Source organism: Lipotes vexillifer, unplaced genomic scaffold (genome assembly GCF_000442215.2).
Source record: "Lipotes vexillifer unplaced genomic scaffold, Lipotes_vexillifer_v1.1 scaffold626, whole genome shotgun sequence".
Taxonomy (NCBI): Eukaryota; Metazoa; Chordata; class Mammalia; order Artiodactyla; family Lipotidae; genus Lipotes; species Lipotes vexillifer.
The window spans coordinates 1,099,274-1,120,200 of record NW_006786303.1 but is presented as its reverse complement, the minus strand read 5'-3'; the positions used below and the strand labels follow the sequence as shown (position 1 = coordinate 1,120,200).

The 20,927-nt window shown below is 36.5% G+C and overlaps 1 protein-coding gene across 1 annotated transcript in view; it reads left to right on the top strand.

The window, feature by feature from the left end:
• The window catches only part of LOC103084427 (leucine-rich repeat-containing protein 28-like), a 61,345-nt gene that overhangs the window by 26,613 nt on the left and 13,805 nt on the right, over positions 1 to 20,927 (top strand). The window contains 2 exon segments of the mRNA XM_082931122.1: positions 1,533 to 1,708; positions 3,446 to 3,605. Of these exon segments, the coding sequence (XP_082787248.1) occupies positions 1,533 to 1,708; positions 3,446 to 3,605 (336 nt within the window).

The following is a 20,927-nucleotide window of genomic DNA, read 5'->3' as shown; positions in this document are numbered from 1 at the left end:
AGAAAGATTTTCTTTGATTATATTATCTAAAGTAGTACAGCTCTCACTCCCCTCTTCTCTCTATTTTAGCATGTGTTTATCTTTTAATTGTCCATCTCTCCTCACTATAATAAGCTTCATTCTGATCTTAAGTATGTCCCTAACAGAATTTTATGCTCATATATATTAAATAATATATACAACAAAGTTCATAATAGCCCCAAACTGGAAACAGCCCATATGTTTACCAGTACTACACAGCAATGAAAATGAATAAGCTATAGTACGTGCTGTAGCGTGGATGCATCCCAGAAAGATAATGTTGACAAAAGGAGCCAGACACAGGATTCTTCATGCTATTGAAGAAGGCAAAACCAAACTATAATGTTAGAATTTGGAAAAATGGTTCCTTTTGGGATAGAGGTTTTGCTTAGTAGGAGGGCCAGCGTGGCCTTCTGAGGTTCTTTTTTCTTGAGCTGAGTGGAGAAATTGAGTAAAATTAATTGAGCTCTAGGTCAGATACTGTCTTCTCTGTAGACCCTTCCCTAATTCCTTAGAAAAAGTCAGTTCCTCCACCTTCTCTGACCCAATATTAGAATAATTATATTGTAATTATTACATTTTTCAAGGGAAGGGGGTCATCTTTTTTTTTTTTAATTTAAGTATTTTGACTGGTATATAGTAGGTGCTCTGGAAACATTTTCTGATGAAAGGAATGAGCAAATGCAGGAACTTGTAATGAACAAATAAGCTGAGGGCTTCTGCCTTCCAGTCCTGTGCCTTCTTCATTGCCTGTTTCTAGTTGAGGGTAGGGAGATTATCTCACGTTGTATCTGGAGAGCCAAGGTTTGTTGGCCCCTATTTGTCGTTAGAGAAGAAAAGTGTTGAGACTTAGGTAAGCTGGTGGTCTCAGACAGGAGGTAGAATGAGATTGGACTCCTGAGCTTCGGTAACCCTGTAGCTAAAGAAACAAGGATGCCTCTGCCTTCTGGTTATGAGTGTCTGTAGGGAATAGGATGTGACTTGGCTTATTCAATAGGCTTTTCCAAGAATATTTTCTTCACAGGTTTATGGAAGGACCCAATAAAGTTATCTGCTATCATTACAGATCTGTTTGCTTTGTAGGGTTTTGTTCCCCCAACACAAAAATTTTGTTAAACCATGGTACTATAACTAAACAGAGTACTCTTTGTTCCTTTTAATTTTGAAAATTTCAATAAACATAAACTTGGAAAGGGTAAGAAAATGAGGATTAATAGGGCTTACAAAGCAAATTGTATAGACCCTATGAAGGAAATTTCTTCTAAGTTTGTCCTTACTGGAAGTGCCTGGACCTCAGTGAAGATTTAGCTGAGTTCCAAATTATGCATCTAAATTTCTATGCCAGGTTTTATTAAGGAACCCAGAATAGCACCTGTTCACTTTGAAAAGAATTCTGCTAATTCATCAGTGTCTTAAATTTTTAAATGTATATTTTGATTAACATATTTTTATTGGCACATATAGTCATTTCCTTTTGGCTAATACTACTGTGAATGTGTGTCTTTCTGTAGCTGTGGTGCTCCCATTCAAGTTTCTGAGGTGAAGCTGCTTTCCTTTTCATCAGGGCAACTAACAGTTTTCCTCCCTGCTGAGGTGAAGGCCATAGGGACAGAGAAGGATCACGTCCTGCCTCTGCAAGAGCTGGCCATGAGGAGTCTGCATCACACCTACCACAGTTTTCTAAAAGGTACCCGGGACTTTTTTCTTTTCTTTTCTTTCCTTTTCTTTCCTTTTCTTTTCCTTTCCTTTCCTCTTTTCTTTTCTTTCTTTTCTTTTCTTTTTTCTTTTCTTTTCCTGCCTCTTATTCAGTGAGCTTAGGAATTGTGTTTTATGCTGTTTTAGTGTTCATTTTTCAAAATTGTGGTAAAATGTACATAACATAAAATTTACCGTTTTAACCATCTCTAAGTGTTCAGTTCAGTGGCATTAAGTACATTTGTGTAGTTGTGTAATGGAACACTTTTTATAAGAGAAAAGTTTTAATATTTTATTTTAATATTAATATTTTATATTTTAATATTAAAATATTTTATCAACACTGAGCCCTTCAGCACCCCCTATAGACACAGAGAAGCATTCACTAAATATGGTCTTCAGTCACAAAGAACAGAGGTTAAAAGTTAAACTATGCAGTTTAAATGAGAGAAATTGGTGTTTGGGAGCACATATTTGGTGGAAGTGAGAAGGCTGGCAGAGGTACTTTCTTCCGTATTGAAAAATGTGCAAAGATCTTATCCTTAAAGCAAAGTTGGGTACTTCTTCCAACAGAGCAAGTTTTTGCCTTGTAACCTCCTTACACCTGAGAAATATATATACCTAAAGGGAAATTAATTTCAGGAGCATTTAGCAGTATTACCACAGGATTTGGCGGTGTGTAGATGTCATAGGTGACATGGAGTGGACCTGTGATGCTTTAAGAAAGCACTAGGCAACATTAATAAGAAAATACATTTCAAGTGCTTTTAAAACTACTAAATGTTTTGTCTTTGCTTTAAAAAAAAAAAAAAAAGGTACATACAGAAACATCTAACATTAAACTTCCAGGAATGTCTAATACAAATTAAGTTGTTTTTAAAAACTAAACAGAAAACTGAAATTATTCACCTATGAGCAAATTACATTTTTCAAAATGGTTATTGATAAGTCTGGACAGATATAAAAGATGATAAGATAATTTGTATTTCCTTCCTCAACATGATTCAGTGATTTTTAGGTGTCACCTCATCATGACCGTTTCTCTCTCTAGATGTTTTACTCTCAATAGCAACCCAGTGTACATTTGTGCTCAGGATTGCCTGGGCCACTGGGATGTTTTGCTTTAAACGTTTCTTTTGTGTAGCTCAGACTAAACTGAGGAGGAAACACCCTATTTTTATTAGTGACAGCTCATGGGAGTGAGACAAGGAAAAGCTTGGTTTCATTATTTTTCATTTTCTTTGATTTCTTTGTTTCCCCTTTTCATTCTTTTCAGTAAATATAATTTAGTTTGAAAGATTCTAAATGCCCAATAGATTTAGGAAGAATTTAATGAAAGTCTGTTTTAGTCTTCAGTCCCAGTCTTTTTTTAATTCTCTGTCTCTTATAGAAGTTTACAGACCCTCCCTCGGTAAACGTAATGCCTTTTCAGTCTTTGTTCTTAAAGAATATTTGGTCTTATTCTTTCCTGGCCTCTATCTCAGGACAGCTCAGGTTGCTCTTAAAAGAGTAGATTAAGGTTTTCTCTTAGTATCAAAAATGTAAAAAAGCATCTTTCATTTCCAAATAATGTTACATTTTTATTCAATGCCTATCAGATAACAGAATTTTCAACATGCAGTACTTTTCACTAACTGAATTTATTTGCTAACAATAAGAAATATTTTAAGAAGCCAAGTTTAAGGAAATATCATTTTTTATTTGTGCATGATTTTCTCTTGTGTTCCAGATCTGGACTTTCTGTCTCCAGTCTCGTTACCCAGAAGTCTCCTGGAGCTGCTGCACTGCCCTTTGGGGCACTGTCACCGGTGTAGTGAGCCCATGTTTACGATTGTTTACCCCAAGCTATTTCCCTTGAGAGAGACGCCAATGGCAGGGCTGCACCAGGGGTAATCATTCCTAAGTGGACACCAGGGCTTACACCTGGGCGAGGGGTGGGAACGTGGGGAAGGGTGAAGGACACACATAAAAGTGTTGGTAAGTCAGCAGCTTTAAAGGGGCATAGAATGCTTCCTGCCATACAGCTAAATGAAACAAATGCACATTTTCAGTATCACAAGAAAACTGGATTTCTCTTTATTACATTTTTGGTCTTATACAGAACGGTTTTATTGTATATGTTATTTAGAGTAGCTCATTCTTTGTAGGAGTGTTTTCCTGCTGTTTCCCTATTCACAATAGTCTAGGCAATAAGGAATGTAAGAACAAAATATTTGTTATATAATGGGTCCCGCTCAGCTCTTCTATTTAATTCGCATTGCTAACTGAAAGTGTGTGGCTGAGCATTGTGTGTGTGTGTGTGTGTTTCTGTTTTGAATTTCTAACCCTTCCAAATAGCATTCTCTTACCACTGTCTATTTCTTGGCACAGTGCCTTGAATTTGCTAAGAATGTTAACTAAGTAAAAACCCCCATTCTGGTAGTTTATAAAAAGAATATCAGACAATTAAAAATAGGACATGAAATGAAAAAATCCCCCATTAGCACAGTCTCAGCTTATAGATTTTCTAAATTTAGGATCTTCTAAGTTCACATTTTTCAAAGATGAAAAAAAATACTATAATGCCTCACTTATCCATCAAATGTGGTATTTTGGGTTAGTACATTTTTCAGGATAACTTGTTACCCCTATTCAGTCCTAGAAGCGTTTCCTTTATAATCATTTTTGTAGAATGAGAGCAAGCGTGGGCAGGGTGCTGAACCTCTCAGAGCCTCAAAATGGGGAAAGAACAGCCTGCTGGGCAGGGCCATCTAAGGATTAGCAGATGATGAAGGCAAACACTTGGCATATAATGGGTGCTCGGCAAATGGTAGTTACCTTTTCCATCTCTCTACCCACTCCTTCCCAAAACTGCATTTGTCTTTTTCTTACCCTGAATAATCCTATTTTGCTATACTTTCAATTCCTGTTTCAACTTTCTGTATTTTTAATGTTTCCTGCTTTACTGTGCCTGCCTACAGAAGCCCTCCTCCAAACCTTGCTAATCTGCTACTTCTGATCAGAGGTGATCAGATCACCAAATTTAGTAAAATTCCATTTTAAATTAGAGTTGAAAGGACTGAGTCAGGATTTGAGTATGTTACTACATGAATAAAATTAACTAATGAAATAGGCACATCTATGAGGAGCAGTAGGGAATATCGGTCAAGTGCACAGGCCTTGATTCTGACTTTCCCCTGGGAGACCCTGGGCAAATTACTTAACATCTCTGAGCTTCATCTTTTCATCAATAAAATGAACATAGTAATAATATCTATTTAATAAGGTCATTGTGAGGATTAAATGAGATCATTTATGTAAAGAGCCCAGGATGGTGTCTGGTATGTAATAAATATTAAGTGACTTAACTATGATCTCTTTTTGTAGCTCAGAGACTTTTAAAAATTTATTTTATGTATGTGTCTTTAGCAAATGATCTTCATATTAGTAAGATATCATCATAGGAAAATCTTCCATTAAACTACAGTAAAATCCTCCTGCATTGTTGTTGCACAATTTCCTATAGAAGATATTTTCTTACTAAAAATATGAAAATGAAAACAATTCAGTATGGTAAGGATGCTCTGTTAGTAGCTGATAAAATTCTAAATACCTGTTTGAAAAGATAAACTTTCTTTCTATCATGGTAATTAATTTGTGCAAATAAAGTAGATCCCTTAAATGAAGTCATTTTTGTGTTATCTTTATATGAAATTTGGGAAACTTGTTCAATAAGTATTTGCATATTTACTGCTACTTATTTCTCTGCTTAAACCTAGAAATTCAGTGTGAATATCTTATATTGCTTTAGAACATAAAATATAATAGTGTTAGTTTAATAAAATGAGTGTATCAAATACATAGGACTTAGGCAATGCCCTTTTGTTAAGAAAAGCCAGAAGTGCCCATGTTAATAGCAAAAAATGAAATACCAAGATATAAACATGGCTTTCTGTGGTGAGTTAATGCTAAGATCTGAAACTGAGAATTTGTGTCTTTCATTTGGTCCACCGGACTTTGCTCCTTCCCACGTTGCTATGGAGATTGTGTTAAAAGTTTTGACTTCAGTTTCTGCCATAGTTTTTAAAGTACTTTCTTTTGTAATTGAAAACCAAATACTTGAATCTCAATAGCATATTGCTGAAAATAAAATCAATATTTTTAGTATCATAAACTCTAAAAGGTCTTGATAATATTATTTTTAAGTTTTCTAATATATTCTGTTCAGTGTTCATTGCTTCTTATAAAGTAATACGTTGTATCAGCCAATATCTAAATTAATGTGGACATCTGGCATTATTTTAAAAGAACATACTGAATATTCTTCTAAAATACCAAGTCCCATACGAGTGTTAGTTCCAACTTAAATTTAATACAGGATTAATTAAAAAGAAATTACAGTATTTTGCATAAATAGTAAATACCCAAATCTTCAAATATTTATAGAAGAGAATAATGGCTAGTATGTTCATAACTTTTGATCATGACAGGCATAGCATATTTTCATTCTCCCAAATTACTGTTCATTTATTAAAATGGAGAATGTCAACTCATAGGATTATTTATTAGTATAACACGTGTCTGGCTTTTCCCACACATGTATGCATCTCATAAGTTTTGTATTTCCCAAGGTTTTTCAAGGGTATTTTATGAGTTTCCTAGGGATACCTCAACAAAATACCACAAAACTGGGTGACTTACAGAGCTTCTATAGATATTGTCTCAGAGCTCTGAAGGCTAGAAGTCTGAAATCAAGATGTGGCACGATTGGTTCCTTCTGAGGGCTGTGATGGAAGGATCTAATCTTTGCAGATGGCCATCGTCTCCCTTCTTCTCTTCACATCATCTTACCTCTATGTGTGTCTGTCTCAGTGTCCAAATTTCCCTTGTTTATAAGAACATCAGTGACATTTCACTAGGGCCCTCCCTAATGACCTCATCTAACTAATTACACTGGCAATGACCCTGTTTCCAAATAAGGTTACTGTATTACTCTGCTAGGGCCACCATAGCAAAATACCATAGGCTGGGTGACTTAAACAACAGAAATTTAATTTCTCACAGTTCTGGAAGCTGGAAGTCTGAAATCAGGGTGCATGTGGTTAGGTTGTACTGAGGGCTGTCTTCCTGATTTGAAGATAGCTGCTTTCTTGCTGCTTCGAGTGGCAGAGAACACGAGAACACATGTGCACAAGCTCTCCAGTGTCTCTTCTTATAAGGGCACTAATCCTATCATGAGGGCCCCACCCTCATGAACTCATCTAAACCTAATATCTCCAAAAGGCCCCATCTCCAAATACCATTACATTGGAGATTAGGACTTAAAATATGAATTGGTGGCAGGATGGGGGGGACACAATTCAGTCCATAGCAGTCACATTCTGGGGTTCTGGGGATTATGACTATAACATGAATTTGGGGGGGGGATACAGTTCAACCCATAACACGTCTGTCCTCCAAAAATCCATGTCCTTCTCATATGCAAAATAAATTCACTCCATCCTAACACCCCCCAAATCCTAACCCATTCCAGCATCAACTCTTAAGTTCAAAATCTCATCTTAAATATCTAAATCAGGTATGGATAAAACTCAGGTATAACTCGCCTTGGGACAAAACTCCTCTCCATCTGTAAACCTGTAAAACCAGACTGGTTGTCTGCTTTCAATATATAATGGTGGGACAGGCATAAGATGGACATTCCCTTTACAGAAAGGAGAACAAGAGGTTCCAAAACTTAAAAGGGCAAATTCCATTAGATTTTAATGCTTGAGAATAATCCTCTGGCTAGATGCTCTGTCCTTTAGGCCCACTGGGGTGGTGGCCCCACCTCCTCAGCCCTAAGTGGGGCCCTGCTGTCTAAAACCAAGGAAGTTGCCCCATCCTCTGGAAATGAGGAGGTGGCCCCATCCCCAGGGTTTTTCTTCCCTTTACTTGATAGCTTGTTTCCTGCCTGTAGAATCCCAGAAGGCTGGCAGCATGTCTTCACCCTGTCCCATCTCTGTCCTCTTTGATCCAAGCTATCAGCCTTTCTGCTGAAATGGTTGACTGGATCCACAAGTCACATGCCTATCTCTTTAGAAAATGTTGTCCAGCCACATCCTTGGTGTTCTCTCCAGAACGTGCTTTCTCATTTTTTACAATGTAGATAGCCTGAGAATTTTCCATATCCTCAAGTTCTGGTTCCTTTTTGCTGAACAATTCCCTCAATTTATCTTCCTCCTCTCACATTTTACCGTAAGCAGCAAAGAGAAACCAGGCCATGCCTTCAATGCTTTGCTTAGAAACCTCCTCAGCTAAATATAGGCATACCCATCTTTTTGTGCTTCATTTTTTTTCACTTCACAGATATTGCACTTTTTACAAATTGAAGGTTTGTGGTAACCCTGTGTCAAGAAAATCTATTGGTACCATTTCTCCAACAGCATTTGCTCACTTCCTGTCTCTGTGTCACCTTTTGGTAATTCTCACAGTACTTCAAACTTTTCATTATTATTATACTTGTTATGGGGATCTGTGATCAGTAATCTTTGATGTACTACTACAGTTCACTGAAGGCTCAGATGATGGTTAGCATGTTTAGCAATAAATTATTTTTAAATTAAGGTATATACATTTTTTTAGACATGCTATTACATACTTAATAGACTACAATATAGTGTAAGGATAACTTTTATATGTACTGGGAAACCAAAAAATTTGTGTGACTTGCTTTATTGCTGTATTTGCTTTATTGCGGCAGTTTGGAATTGAGCCTGCAATATCTCTGAGGTCTGCCTGTATCCAAGTTCATCACTTAGAAGTTCTATTTTCCATCCAACAGAACACAATTCAGTCAAGTCCTCTGTGCTTTATAACAAAGATCATCTTTCTCTCATTTTCCAATAACACATTGCTCATTTTTGTCTGAGACCTCACCAGAAACACCTTTAACACTCGTATTTCCAGCAACATTCTGTTCATGACAATATGTGTGTTCTCTAAGACAATAGAAGCTTTTTCTATAGCTTTCCTCTTTCCTTTGTAAGCCCTCACCAGCTATCCTTTAACATCTATATTTCTACCAGTAGTCTCAAGGCAGAACTCTTCTAGCCTCTGCTACTTAATTTCAAAGCCACATCTAGATTTTTAAATATTTGTTACAGCAGCATCTCTTACCAGTAGCTGAATTTGTATTAGTTAGCAGTCTGCAGAGAAACAAAACATATATCTATATCTGTATTTGTAAATAATAAATATAGACAGAGATTGATTTTAAGGAATTGGCTCACATGACTGGGGAGCTGGCAAGTCCAAAACCACAGGACAGGCTGACAGGCTGGAAATTCAGAAAAGAGTTGATATTGCAGTCTTGAGTCTGAATTTCACAGGGCAACAGGCTAGAAACTCAGGGTTTTTAAGTTGCTGTCTTAAGGAAAAGTCCTTCTACTTCTTTGCTCTAAAGGCCTCCAACTGATTGGGTGAGGCCCACCTTATGCAACGTAATCTGCTTTACCCAAAGTCTACTGATTTAAATGTCAGTCACATCTAAAAAATAGCTTCACAGCAACATCTAGACTGATATTTGACCAAACAACTGGGTACCATGGTCTAGCCAAGTTGACACATAAAATTAACCATCACCAACATTCAAAAGGTCTCACTTAAATCACCAGGATGTTTTGAGACAGAAATTGCCAATGGCCCAGAATCCCAGTGTTCCTTTCCATATCGCTTGGGTTAAGTTTGGGCCATGGCAGATATTAACAGTGTACACTCAGGTGTTGGTGTGGTGACATCTCTGCTTTTGTACAGTGAGGCCCTGGGCTGGAATGAAAGAACTTATAGGCCTTAGGGGTCAGGAGACCCAGCTGGAAGTTGAGCTGTGTTACTTAGTACTGTAAGATAGGTACCATTATTAGATTGAACTGTGTGAATCATATGCCTTCCATGTGGTTCAACCTAATATAACCCCCATATTACAGGAGTAGGAGGGTGTGGAACTGAGGGACAGGAAGATCAGAAACTGGGCCAAGCCCTCATAGCAGAGCTGGGATTTGATCCATAGCAAGTCTGGCTCCAAATCCATGTTTTAGACACTATGCTGTAATTAGCTACTGAGTGAATCACTACATATGAAGAAATTTTGAAATGGTACTATAAATATAAAATGAAAATAAGCTCTAATATTCTGAACAAGATACTTTTGAAATATGTATGTGTGTATACATATATGTGTGTGTGCTCTAAAGAAATCCAGCAGGATGTAGATCTAACTCTAGACTGTGGTTACCTTGGAAGGGAGGAATGTAGGGTTATGGAGTAGTCAGGTGGGGACTTTAATTTTCAATTCTATATACTACAGAATCATTTGAATATTTTCAATAAGGATGTATTTTTAAAAATACACAAAATAACAATTAAAAAATAGTATGTATCTAAAGGAACTTTAAAAAATCCTTTGCTTAAAGCTTTATATGGGTTAAAAAAGACAAGGAAAGGTTCTTGGAGCAATTTTTTTTTAAGTTTAGGTAAAAATGTTTTTAAACAGGTTACACAGTGGTATCCAATTTTTGTCAGCTATGGGTATATATAAATTATATATATATATGTATATATAGTGTTGGCCAACAAAGTTCGTTTGGGTTTTTCTGTAACATCTTAAGGAAAAAACCTGAGCAAACTTTTTGGCCAACCCAAAAGTTTAAATTGTTAAATATGTAGAAAACGTATTGAAGGCTCACTAAAGGAACAGTGGTTTTCATTGAGTAGTGTTGAATTTTTACAACAAATTGGTGTCACTTTAAAAATTAAAAATAATGTTTATTAAAACATTAGTAGACCAGTGGTTTCTTTTCTACTTATTTATTTGGGGGGAAGACAAAATAAATCTGTTGAAGTCATATGTTATCATCAAAGCAAAATTAGGAAATAGAATTCTGCAAAAGGAAATTGTATCAAATGGAAGTACTGCCACTGGAAATGACAACTGTTAATATTTTAGCTTAAAGTAGAATATCTCTTAGTTGACTTCCTAACTGAGGATCCAGATTCTTCATGCTTCCTATTCCTTTTTTTTTTTTAATTGGGGTAAGAACATTTAACTTGAGATCTACCTTCTTAACAAATTTTTAAGTGCACAGTATAGTATTAACTGTAGGCACTATATTGTACAGCAGCTCTCTAGAACTTACTCATTTTGCATAACTGAAACTATACCCATTGAACACAACTCCCATTTCTCCCTCCCTGCAGTCCCTGGTAACTCACCATTCTACTCTCTGCTTCTGAGTTTGACTATTTTAGATATCTCATGTAAGTGTAATCATGTAGTATTTGTCCTGTGACTGTCTTATTTCCCCTACCATAATGTCTTCCAGGTTCATCCCGTTTTTGTTTTGTTTTGTTTTGTTTTTTGTGGTATGCAGGCCTCTCACTGTTGTGGCCTCTCCTGTTGCGGAGCACAGGCTCTGGACGCGCAGGCTCAGTGGCCATGGCTCATGGGCCTAGCCGCTATGCGGCATGTGGGATCTTCCCAGACCGGGGCACGAACCCGTGTCCCCTGCATTGGCAGGTGGACTCTCAACCACTGTGCCACCAGGGAAGCCCCCATCCCGTTTTTAAGGCTGAATAATATTCCATTGTATGTGCATACCACATTTTTTTAATCTATTCATCAGTCAATAAACATTTAGCTTGTTGCCATATTTTGGATATTGTGAATAATGGTGCAGTGAACATGGGGGTGCAGATATTTCTTTGAGACCCTGATTTCAATTCTTTGGATATATACTCAGAACTGGGATTGCTGGATATGATCATTCTAGTTTTAATTTTCTGAGGAATTATTTTGCATAGTGGCTGCACCATTTTACATTCCCACCAACATATGTAAGGATTCCAATTTCTCTACACCCTTGCCAACACTTATTTTATTATTTGTCTGTTTTTTTAGAGCAGCCATCCTAACAGGTGTGAGGTGATATCTCATTGTGGTTTTGATTTGCATTTCCCTGATGATTAGTGATGTTGAGAACCTTTTCATATACCTGTTGGCCATCTGTATGTCTTCTTTGGAGAAATGTCTACTTAAATCCTTTACCCATTTTTAAATCAGATTGGATTTTTTGCTATTGAATGATAGGAGTTTCTTATATATTTTAGATATTAACCCATGATCAAATACAGGGTTTGCAAATATTGTCTTCCATTCTGTAAGTTATGTTTTGCTTTTGTTGATGGTTTACTTTGCTGCTTAGAAGCTTAGTTTGATGTAGTCCCACATGCCTATTTTTGTTTTGTGGCTTGTGGTTTTGGTGCCATAGCCAAGAAATCATTGCCAAGACTAATGTCAAGTAGCTTGTGCACTATGTTTTCTTCTAGGGGTTTTATAGTTTCAGGTCTTATGTTTACGTTTTTAATTCATTTAGAGTTGATTTTTTTGTGTATGGTGTAGGATAAGGGTCCACTTTCATTCTTTTGCATATGAATATCCAGTTTTCCCACACTATTTGTTGAAGAGATTGTCCTTTTCCCGTTGTATATTCTTGGCTTCCTTGTGGAAGATCAGTTAGCTGCATATGTGTGGGTTTATTTCTAGCCTGTCTATTCTATTCCATTGGTCTATATATATGTCTTTATGCCAGTACCACACTGTTTTGATTACTGTAGCTTTGTGGTATATTTTGAAATCAGGAAACATGATGCCTTCAGCTTTGTTCTTTTTTCTCAAGATTTGTTGGACTATTCAGGATCTTTTGTGGGACCATATGAATTTCAGGATTTTTTTTTTCTGTTTCCATTTTTAAAAAGCCATTGGAGTTATTTCCAAATAGCTCAGAATAATGCATCCACTCATTTACTGATTTATCCACTCAGTTAGCAGACATGCATTGAGCATCTACTGTGAGCAGGGCACTGTGGTAGTGATGACAGCTTGGCCTCAGTCGGCTGCTTTGAAGCTCAGATTTACAGAGCTTTGTTCTTTCAGGAATTCTCCATGGTCTTTTAAGCCAGAGTAATTACATGAGAGGACCAGATGTCTGGGTAACTGTTGTGCCTTGCAATAGAGACCCATTTGTTACAGAACTGTCTCTGTCTTATTACTTCCCTTTGTCTGTTACAACAGCTTAATATTCCTTCCTCCCACTCACTAGTAATTTATTTTAAAATAATATCTTCTATCTAATACTTATATGGTTAAATCACTTACCACTTATGAAATGTTTCACATTTCCTTACCCTTGCTTTTTGTGGGTATTACTTTCTTTTACTTTTTTTTAACATCTTTATTGGAGTATAATCGCTTTACAGTGTTGTGTTAGTTTCTGCTGTGTAACAAAGTGAATCACCTATATGCATACGTATATCCCCATATCTCCTCCCTCTTGTGTCTCCCTCCCACCCTCCTTTTCCCACCCCACTAGGTGGTCGCAAAGCACTGAGCTGATCTCCTTGTGCATGCAGCTGCTTCCCACTAGCTATTTTACATTTGGTAGTGTATATATGTCAATGCAACTCTCTTACTTCGTCCCAGCTTACCCTTCCCCCTCCATGTGTCCTCAAGTCCATTCTTTATGTCTGTGTCTTTATTCCTGTCTTGCCCCTAGGTTCATTAGAACCATTTGTTTTTTTTATAGATTCCATATATATGTGTTAGCATATGGTACTTGTTTTTCTCTTTCTGACTTATTTCACTCTGTATGACAGTCTCTAGGTCCATCCACCTCACTACAAATAACTCAATTTCGTTTCTTTTTATGGCTGAGTAATATTCCGTTGTATATATGTGCCACATCTTCTTTATCCATTCATCTGTCGATAGACACTTAGATTGCTTCCATGACCTGGCTACTGTAAATAGTGCTGCAGTGAATATTGTGGTACATGACTCTTTTTGAATTATGGTTTTCTCAGGGTATATGCCCAATAGTGGGATTGCTAGGTCATATGGTAGTTCTATTTTTAGTTTTTTAAGGAACCTCCATACTGTTCTCCATAGTGGCTGTACCAATTTACATACCCACCAACAGTGCAAGAGGGTTCCCTTTTCTCCACACCCTCTCCAGCTTTTATTGTTTGTAGATTTTTTGATGATGGCCATTCTGACAGGTGTGAGGTGATACCTCATTGTAGTTTTGATTTGCATTTCTCTCATAATTAGTGATGTTGAGCATCTTTTCATGTGTTTGTTAGCAATCTGTATATCTTCTTTGGAGAAATGTCTGCTTAGGTCTTCTGCCCATTTTTGGATTAGGTTGTTTGTTTTCTTGCTGTTGAGCTACATGAGCTACTTGTATATTTTGGAGATTAATCCTTTGTCGGTTGATTCATTTGCAAATATTTTCTCGCATTCTGAAGGTTGTCTTTTCATTTTGTTTATGGTTTTCTTTGCTGTGAAAAAGCTTTTAAGTTTCATTAGGTCCCATTTGTTTATTTTTTCTTATTTCCATTTCTCTAGGAGGTGGGTAAAAAAGGATCTTGCTGTGATTTATGTCATAGAGTGTTCAGCCTATGTTTTCCTCTAAGAGTTTTATACTGTCTGCTCTTAATTTAGGTCTTCAATCTATTTTGAGTTTGTTTTTGTGTATGGTGTTAGGAAGTGTTCTAATTTCATTCTTTTACATGTAGCTGTCCAGTTTTCCCAGCACCACTTATTGAAGAGGCTGTCTTTTCTCCATTGTACACTCTTGCCTCCTTTATCAAAGATAAGATGACCATATGTGTGTGGGTTTATCTCTGGGCTTTCTATCCTGTTCCATTGATCTGTGTTTCTGTCTTTGTGCCAGTACCATACTGTCTTGATTACTGTAGCTTTGTAGTATAGTCTGAAGTCTGGGAACCTGATTCCTCCAGCTCCGTTTTTCTTTCTCAAGATTGTTTTGCCTATTCGGGGTCTTTTGTATTTCCATACAAATGGTGAAATTTTTTGTTCTAGTTCTGTGAAAAATACCATTGGTAGTTTGACAGGGATCACATTGAATCTGTAGATTGCTTTGGGTAGTATAGTCATTTTCACAATGTTGATTCTTCCAATCCAAGAACATAGTATATCTCTCCATCTGTTTGTATCATCTTTAATTTCTTTCATCAGTGTCTTATAGTTTTCTGCATACAGTTTTTTGGCTCCTTAGGTAGGTTTATTACTAGGTATTTTATTCTTTTTGTTGCAATGGTAAATGGGAGTGTTTCCTTTATGTCTCTTTCAGATTTTTCATCATTAGTGTATAGGAATGCAGGAGATTTCTGTGCATTAATTTTGTATCCTTCTACTCTACCAAATTCACTGACTAGCTCTAGTAGTTTTCTGGTAGCATCTTTAGGATTCTCTATGTATAGTATCATGTCATCTGCAAATTGACAGTTTTATTGCTTCTTTTCTGACTTGGATTCCTTTTATTTCTTTTTCTTCTCTGATTGCTGTGGCTGAAACTTCCAAAACTTGGAAGTGGGCAACCTTCTCTTGTTCCTGATCTTAGAGGAAATGGTTTCAGTTTTTCACCATTGAGAACGATGTTGGCTGTGGATTTGTCATATATGGCCTTTCTTATGTTGAGGAAGATTCCCTCTTTGCCTACTTTCTGGAGAGTTTTTATCATAAATGGGTGTTGAATTTTGTCAAAAGCCTTTTCTGAATCTATTGAGATTATTATATGATTTTTATCCTTCAGTTTGTTGATATGGTGTATCACATTGATTGATTTGCATATATTGAAGAACCCTTGCATTCCTGGTGTAAACCCCATTTGATCATGGTGTATAATCCTTTTAATGTGCTGTTGGATTCTGTTTGCTCATATTTTCTTGAGGATTTTTGCATCTATGTTTATCAGAGGTATTGGCCTGTAGTTTTCTTTTTTTGTGACATTTTTGTCTGGTTTGGGATCAGGGTGATTGTGGCCTCGTAGAATGAGTTTGGGTGTGTTCCTCCCTCTGCTATATTTTGGAAGAGTTTGAGAAGGATAGGTGTTAGCTCTTCTCTAAATGTTTGATAGAATTCACCTGTGAAGCCCTCTGGTCCTGGGCTTTTGTTTGTTGGAAGATTTTAAACACAGTTTCAATTTCAATGCTTGGATTGGTCTCTTTATATTTCCTATTTCCTCCTGGGTCAGTCTCATAAGATTGTGCTTTTCTAAGAATTTGTCCATTTCTTCCAGGTTGTCCATTTTATTGGCATAGTTTCTTGTAGTAATCTCTCATGATCCTTTGTATTTCTGCAGTGTCACTTGTTACTTCTCCTTTCTCATTTCTAATTCTATTGATTTGAGTCTTCTCCCTTTTTTTCTTGATGAGTCTGGCTAATGGTTTATCAGTTTTGTTTATCTTCTCAAAGAACCAGCTTTTAGTTTTATTGATCTTTGCTATTGTTTCTTTCATTATTTTTCATTTATTTCTCATCTGATCTTTATTATTTCTTTTCTTCTGCTAGCTTTCCGTTTTTTTGTTCTTCTTTCACTAACTGTAAGGTTAGGTTATTTGAGATTTTTCTTGTTTCTTGAGGTAGGATTGTTTTGCTATAAACTTCCCTCTTGGAACTGCTTTTGCTGCATCCCATAGGTTTTCAGTCGTTGTGGTTTCATGGTCATTTGTTTCTAGGTACTTTCTGATTTTCTCTTTGATTTCTTCAGTGATCTCTTGGTTATTTAGTAGTGTATTGTTTAACCTCCACGTGTTTGAATTTTTTAGTTTTTTTTTTCCTGTATTTGATATCTAGTCTCATAGCATTGTGGTCAAAAAGATAGTTGATATGATTTCAATATTCTTAAATTTACCAAGGCTTGATTTGTGACTCAATATATGGTCTATCCTGGAGAATGTTCCATGAGCACTTGAGAAAAAAGTGTATTCTGTTGGTTTTGGATGGAATGCCTTATAATTATCAATTCAGTCCATCTTGTTTAATGTGTCATTTAAAGCTGTGTTTCCTTATTTATTTTCATTTTGGATGATCTGTCCATTGGTGAAAGTGGGGTGTTAAAGTCCCCTACCACCATTATTGTGTTAGAGTCGATTTCCCCTTTTATGGCTGTTAGCATTTGCCTTATGTATTGAGGTGCTCCTATGTCAGGTGCATAAATATTTACAGTGGTTATATATTCTTGGATTGATCCCTTGATCATTATGTAGTGTCCTTCTTTGTCTCTAGTAATAGTCTTTATTTTAAAGTCTATTTTGTCTAATATGAGACTTGCTACTCCAGCTTTCTTTTGATTTCCATTTGGGTGGAATACCTTTTTCCCCTCACTTTCAGTCTGTATGTGCCCCTAGGTCTGAAGTGGGTCTCTTGTACATAGCATATGTATGGGTCTTGTTTTTGTATCCATTCAGCCAGTCTTTGTCTTCTGGTTGGAGCATTTAATCCATTTACATTTAAGGTAATTATCGAGATGTATGTTCCTATTACCATTTTCTTAATTGTTTTGGGTTTGTTATTGTAGGTCTTTTCCTTCTCTTGTGTTTCCTGCCTAGAGAAGTTCCTTTAGCATTTGTTGTAAAGCTGGTTTGGTGGTGTTGAATTCTGTTAGCTTTTGCTTGTCTGTAAAGGTTTTAATTTCTCCATTGAATCTGAATGAGATCCTTGCTGGGTAGAGTAATCTTGGTTGTAGGTTTTTCCCTTTCATCACTTTAAATATGTTCTGCCACTCCATTCTGGCTTGCAGAGTTTCTGCTGAAAAATGTGTTGTTAACCTTATGGAGATTCTCTTGTATGTTATTTGTTGCTTTTCCCTTGCTGCTTTCAATATTTTTTCTTTGTATTTAATTTTTGATAGGTTGATTAATATGTGTCTCAGCGTGTTTCTCTTTGGGTTTATCCTGTATGGTACTCTCTGTACTTCCTGGACTTGATTGACTCTTTCCTTTCCCGTATTAGGCAAGCTTTTGAACATAGTCTCTTCAAATATTTTCTCAGACCCTTTCTTTTTCTCTTCTTCTTCTGGGACCCCTATAATTCGAATGTTGGTGTGTTTAACATTGTCCCCGAGGTCTCTGAGACTGTCCTCAATTCTTTTCATTCTTTTTTCTTTATTCTTCTCCCTGGCAGTTATTTCCACCATTTTATATTCCAGCTCACTTATCTGTTGCTGTGTCTCAGTTATTCTGTGATTGATTCCTTCTAGAGTATTTTTAATTTCAGTGATTTTGTTGTTCATCACTATTTGTTTGTTCTTTAGTTCTTCTAGATCCTCATTAAATGTTTCTTGTATTTTCTCCATTCTGTTTCCAAGATTTTGGAACTTCTTTACTATCATTACTCTGAATTCTTTTTCAGGTAGGTTGTGTATTTCATCTTTTAATTGGTCTTGTAGGTTTTTACCTTGCTTTTTCATCTGTAACAAATTTTTTTTGTCATTTCATTTTTTTTTTTTTTTTTTTGCATGGGTGGTGCTGTATTCCTGTCTTACTGGTTGTTTGGCCTGATACATCCAGCACTGGCGTTTGCAGGCAGTTGGATAGAGCTAGGTCTTGGTGCTGAGATGAGGATCTCTGGGAGGCCTCACTCTGATTGATATTCCCTGGGATCTAAGGTTCTCTGTTAGTACAGAAGTTGGGACTTGGAGCTCTCACCACAGGAGCTCAGGCCTGACCTCCAGCTTGGGAATCAAGATCCCGCAAGCCAGTCACTGAGGGTTCCTCCCGTCTCCTTAGGTGTCCATGGTCCCCCACCGGTGCCTGGTAGGTGCCCTAGTTGTGTCGGTATTACTTTCTTCTGTGAAACCAGTTGACATCAGTAATACTGACATTAATTGCTTACTTATGTTTGGGTTTGTTTTTTTTTTTCTTTCAGCAGAAGCCTATTTGTTGGCACCAACTTAAGGTAACTTACGAAATTTTGAATGGGTAAAATATTCCTCAACAAATTTAAGTAAATTGTTCTTAACTTTTTCTTTCTCATTGTATCACTAAACAATCATGTACTGACCATCTGCTGGGTGCCAAACTCTCTACTAGGTATTAGGGGTTCAGTTATGACCAAACCACCTGATACTTCTTTTCCCATACGTATCTCACCCCTAAAATTCTAGGGCATGGGAAGATCTAGTAGAGAAGCATGTGTATATTTAAGTCTTTGGTTCTGCACACAGAATCTTCCCATGAGAGACAGTCATTAACCATAAATGTAACAAGAAATACCGTATGTTATTAGATGTTTCTCACATAATTCTCTTACATGGTAATATGTTCACAGGCTTGGGATTTCATCTGATCGATTCTTTCTAATATTATTTTTCTTCTGGCTTGAATTTCTGTATGAGTCAAGGATATGCTTTCTGTTTCTAATCAGAAAATAGGTTTATAAAGAAAACACCACATTTCTTATGATTTTTGTGGGCTCCAATATATGCAACAACATTGTGATTTTTTTCTTAAAAATAGTGGTATTTATTTTATTTTTTTTTTTTTTTTTTTTTTTTTTTTTCGTGGGCCTCTCACTGTTGTGGCCTCTCCCGTTCGGAGCACAGGCTCCGGACACACAGGCTCAGCGGCCATGGCTCACGGGCCCAGCCGCTCCGCGGCATGTGGGATCTTCCCGGACCGGGGCACGAACCCGCGTCCCCTGCATCGGCAGGCGCACTCTCAACCACTGCGCCACCAGGGAAGCCCAGTGGTATTTATTTTAAAACTAAGCTGAAATGCTCTTTCTTCTGCCTTGCCTATAAGTATGCTCAGAGATTCTAAAGCAACAAATGTCATGTCTGATGTTCTTTGTAGAATTTATCAGCATCTTTTTCCTAATTCTAGAGTTTATTGCCTAGCTAAAAGTTTCTCCCCTGAAACTATCATGTCTCTGGTTCCACAGTTCTGTAATTTTTTTAAAGGACCTAACCAACACAAATGCATTGTTAAGGCAGTAGACTTGTTGACGTACTTGTAACAACTTAGATCATTAATGAAGCAAGCAGATACAGTATGCTCTTAGATGAGTTTCCCAAAAGTAAATAAGTACACATATTACTCAGCCATTGAAAAGAATGAAATAATGCCATTTGCAGCAACAGGGATGGACCTAGAGATTGTCATACTGAGTGAAGTAAGTCAGACAGAGAAAGAGAAATATTGTATTATATCGCTTACGTGTAGAATCTGAAAAGGAATGATACAAATGAACTTATATACGAAACACAAACAGACTCACAGACTTAGAGAAGGAACTTATGGTTACCACTGGGGAGGGGATAGTTAGGGAGTTTGGGATTGACATGTACACACTGCTATATTTAAAATGGATAACCAACAGGGACCTACTGTAAAGCACAGGGAACTCTGCTCAACATTATGTAACAACCTAAATGGGAAAAGAATTTGAAAAAGAATAGATACAGGAAGGAATTTGAGAAAGAATAGATACACATATATGTATAACTGAATACTGCTGTACACCTGAAAGTAACACAACATTGTTAATCAACTATACTCCAATATAAAATAAAAAGTTTTTTTTTAAATAAATAAATACACAGGCTTGGGATTTCTTTGTAGCACAAATATGACACCTCCATGTTACCCACCCTACCCACTTGAGCATCATAAGGAGTTAATGATGATCCAGTGAGCAGTATGCATCAGTGAATAACAATCCCATATCTTTATGGAATTGGATTTTTTTGCTTAGAACCTTAATTTTTAATTAAATGGTTGTGGTATGAAGTGCATCACTTCTATGAATGATTTTTCAGTTAACATAATTATCTTAAAAAAACAGGAAGAAATAAGTTTAGATAGCTGATCCTCAAAAATGCACTTGCCTTTTAAGATCATTTTGTGCCTGAGTTTCATTTCAGTTGTTATTTATACAACTATATATATTCTGGTGTAGCAAATTATCTGAACTAGGGTTCTAACCAACTTTAGTTTTTTTTTTAAAAGTAAGGTAATACAAAGTATCTAATAACTTAAAATTCACATAACTTCCTGAGTTAAGAAAATCTCAAAATTGATGCCTGCCTTTTCATTTTCTTATGAGTATAATTTGCAAAGTAGAAAGTTTTAATTTTGATCAAGTCAAATTTATCCATTTTAATTTTATAGCTAGTGCTTTTTGTGTCCTAAGAAATCTTTACCTACTGCCAAGGTCATGAAGATATTCTCTTATGTTCTCTTCAATTTCATTGATCTGTGTCTTTCTCTCAGTCAGTACCAAACTGTCTTGATTACTGTAGTTATATAGAAGGCCTTAATATCAGGTGAAGTGATACTTTCACTTTAATCTTCTCTTTCAAGATTGTCTTAACTATTCTAAGGTCGTTGCTTTT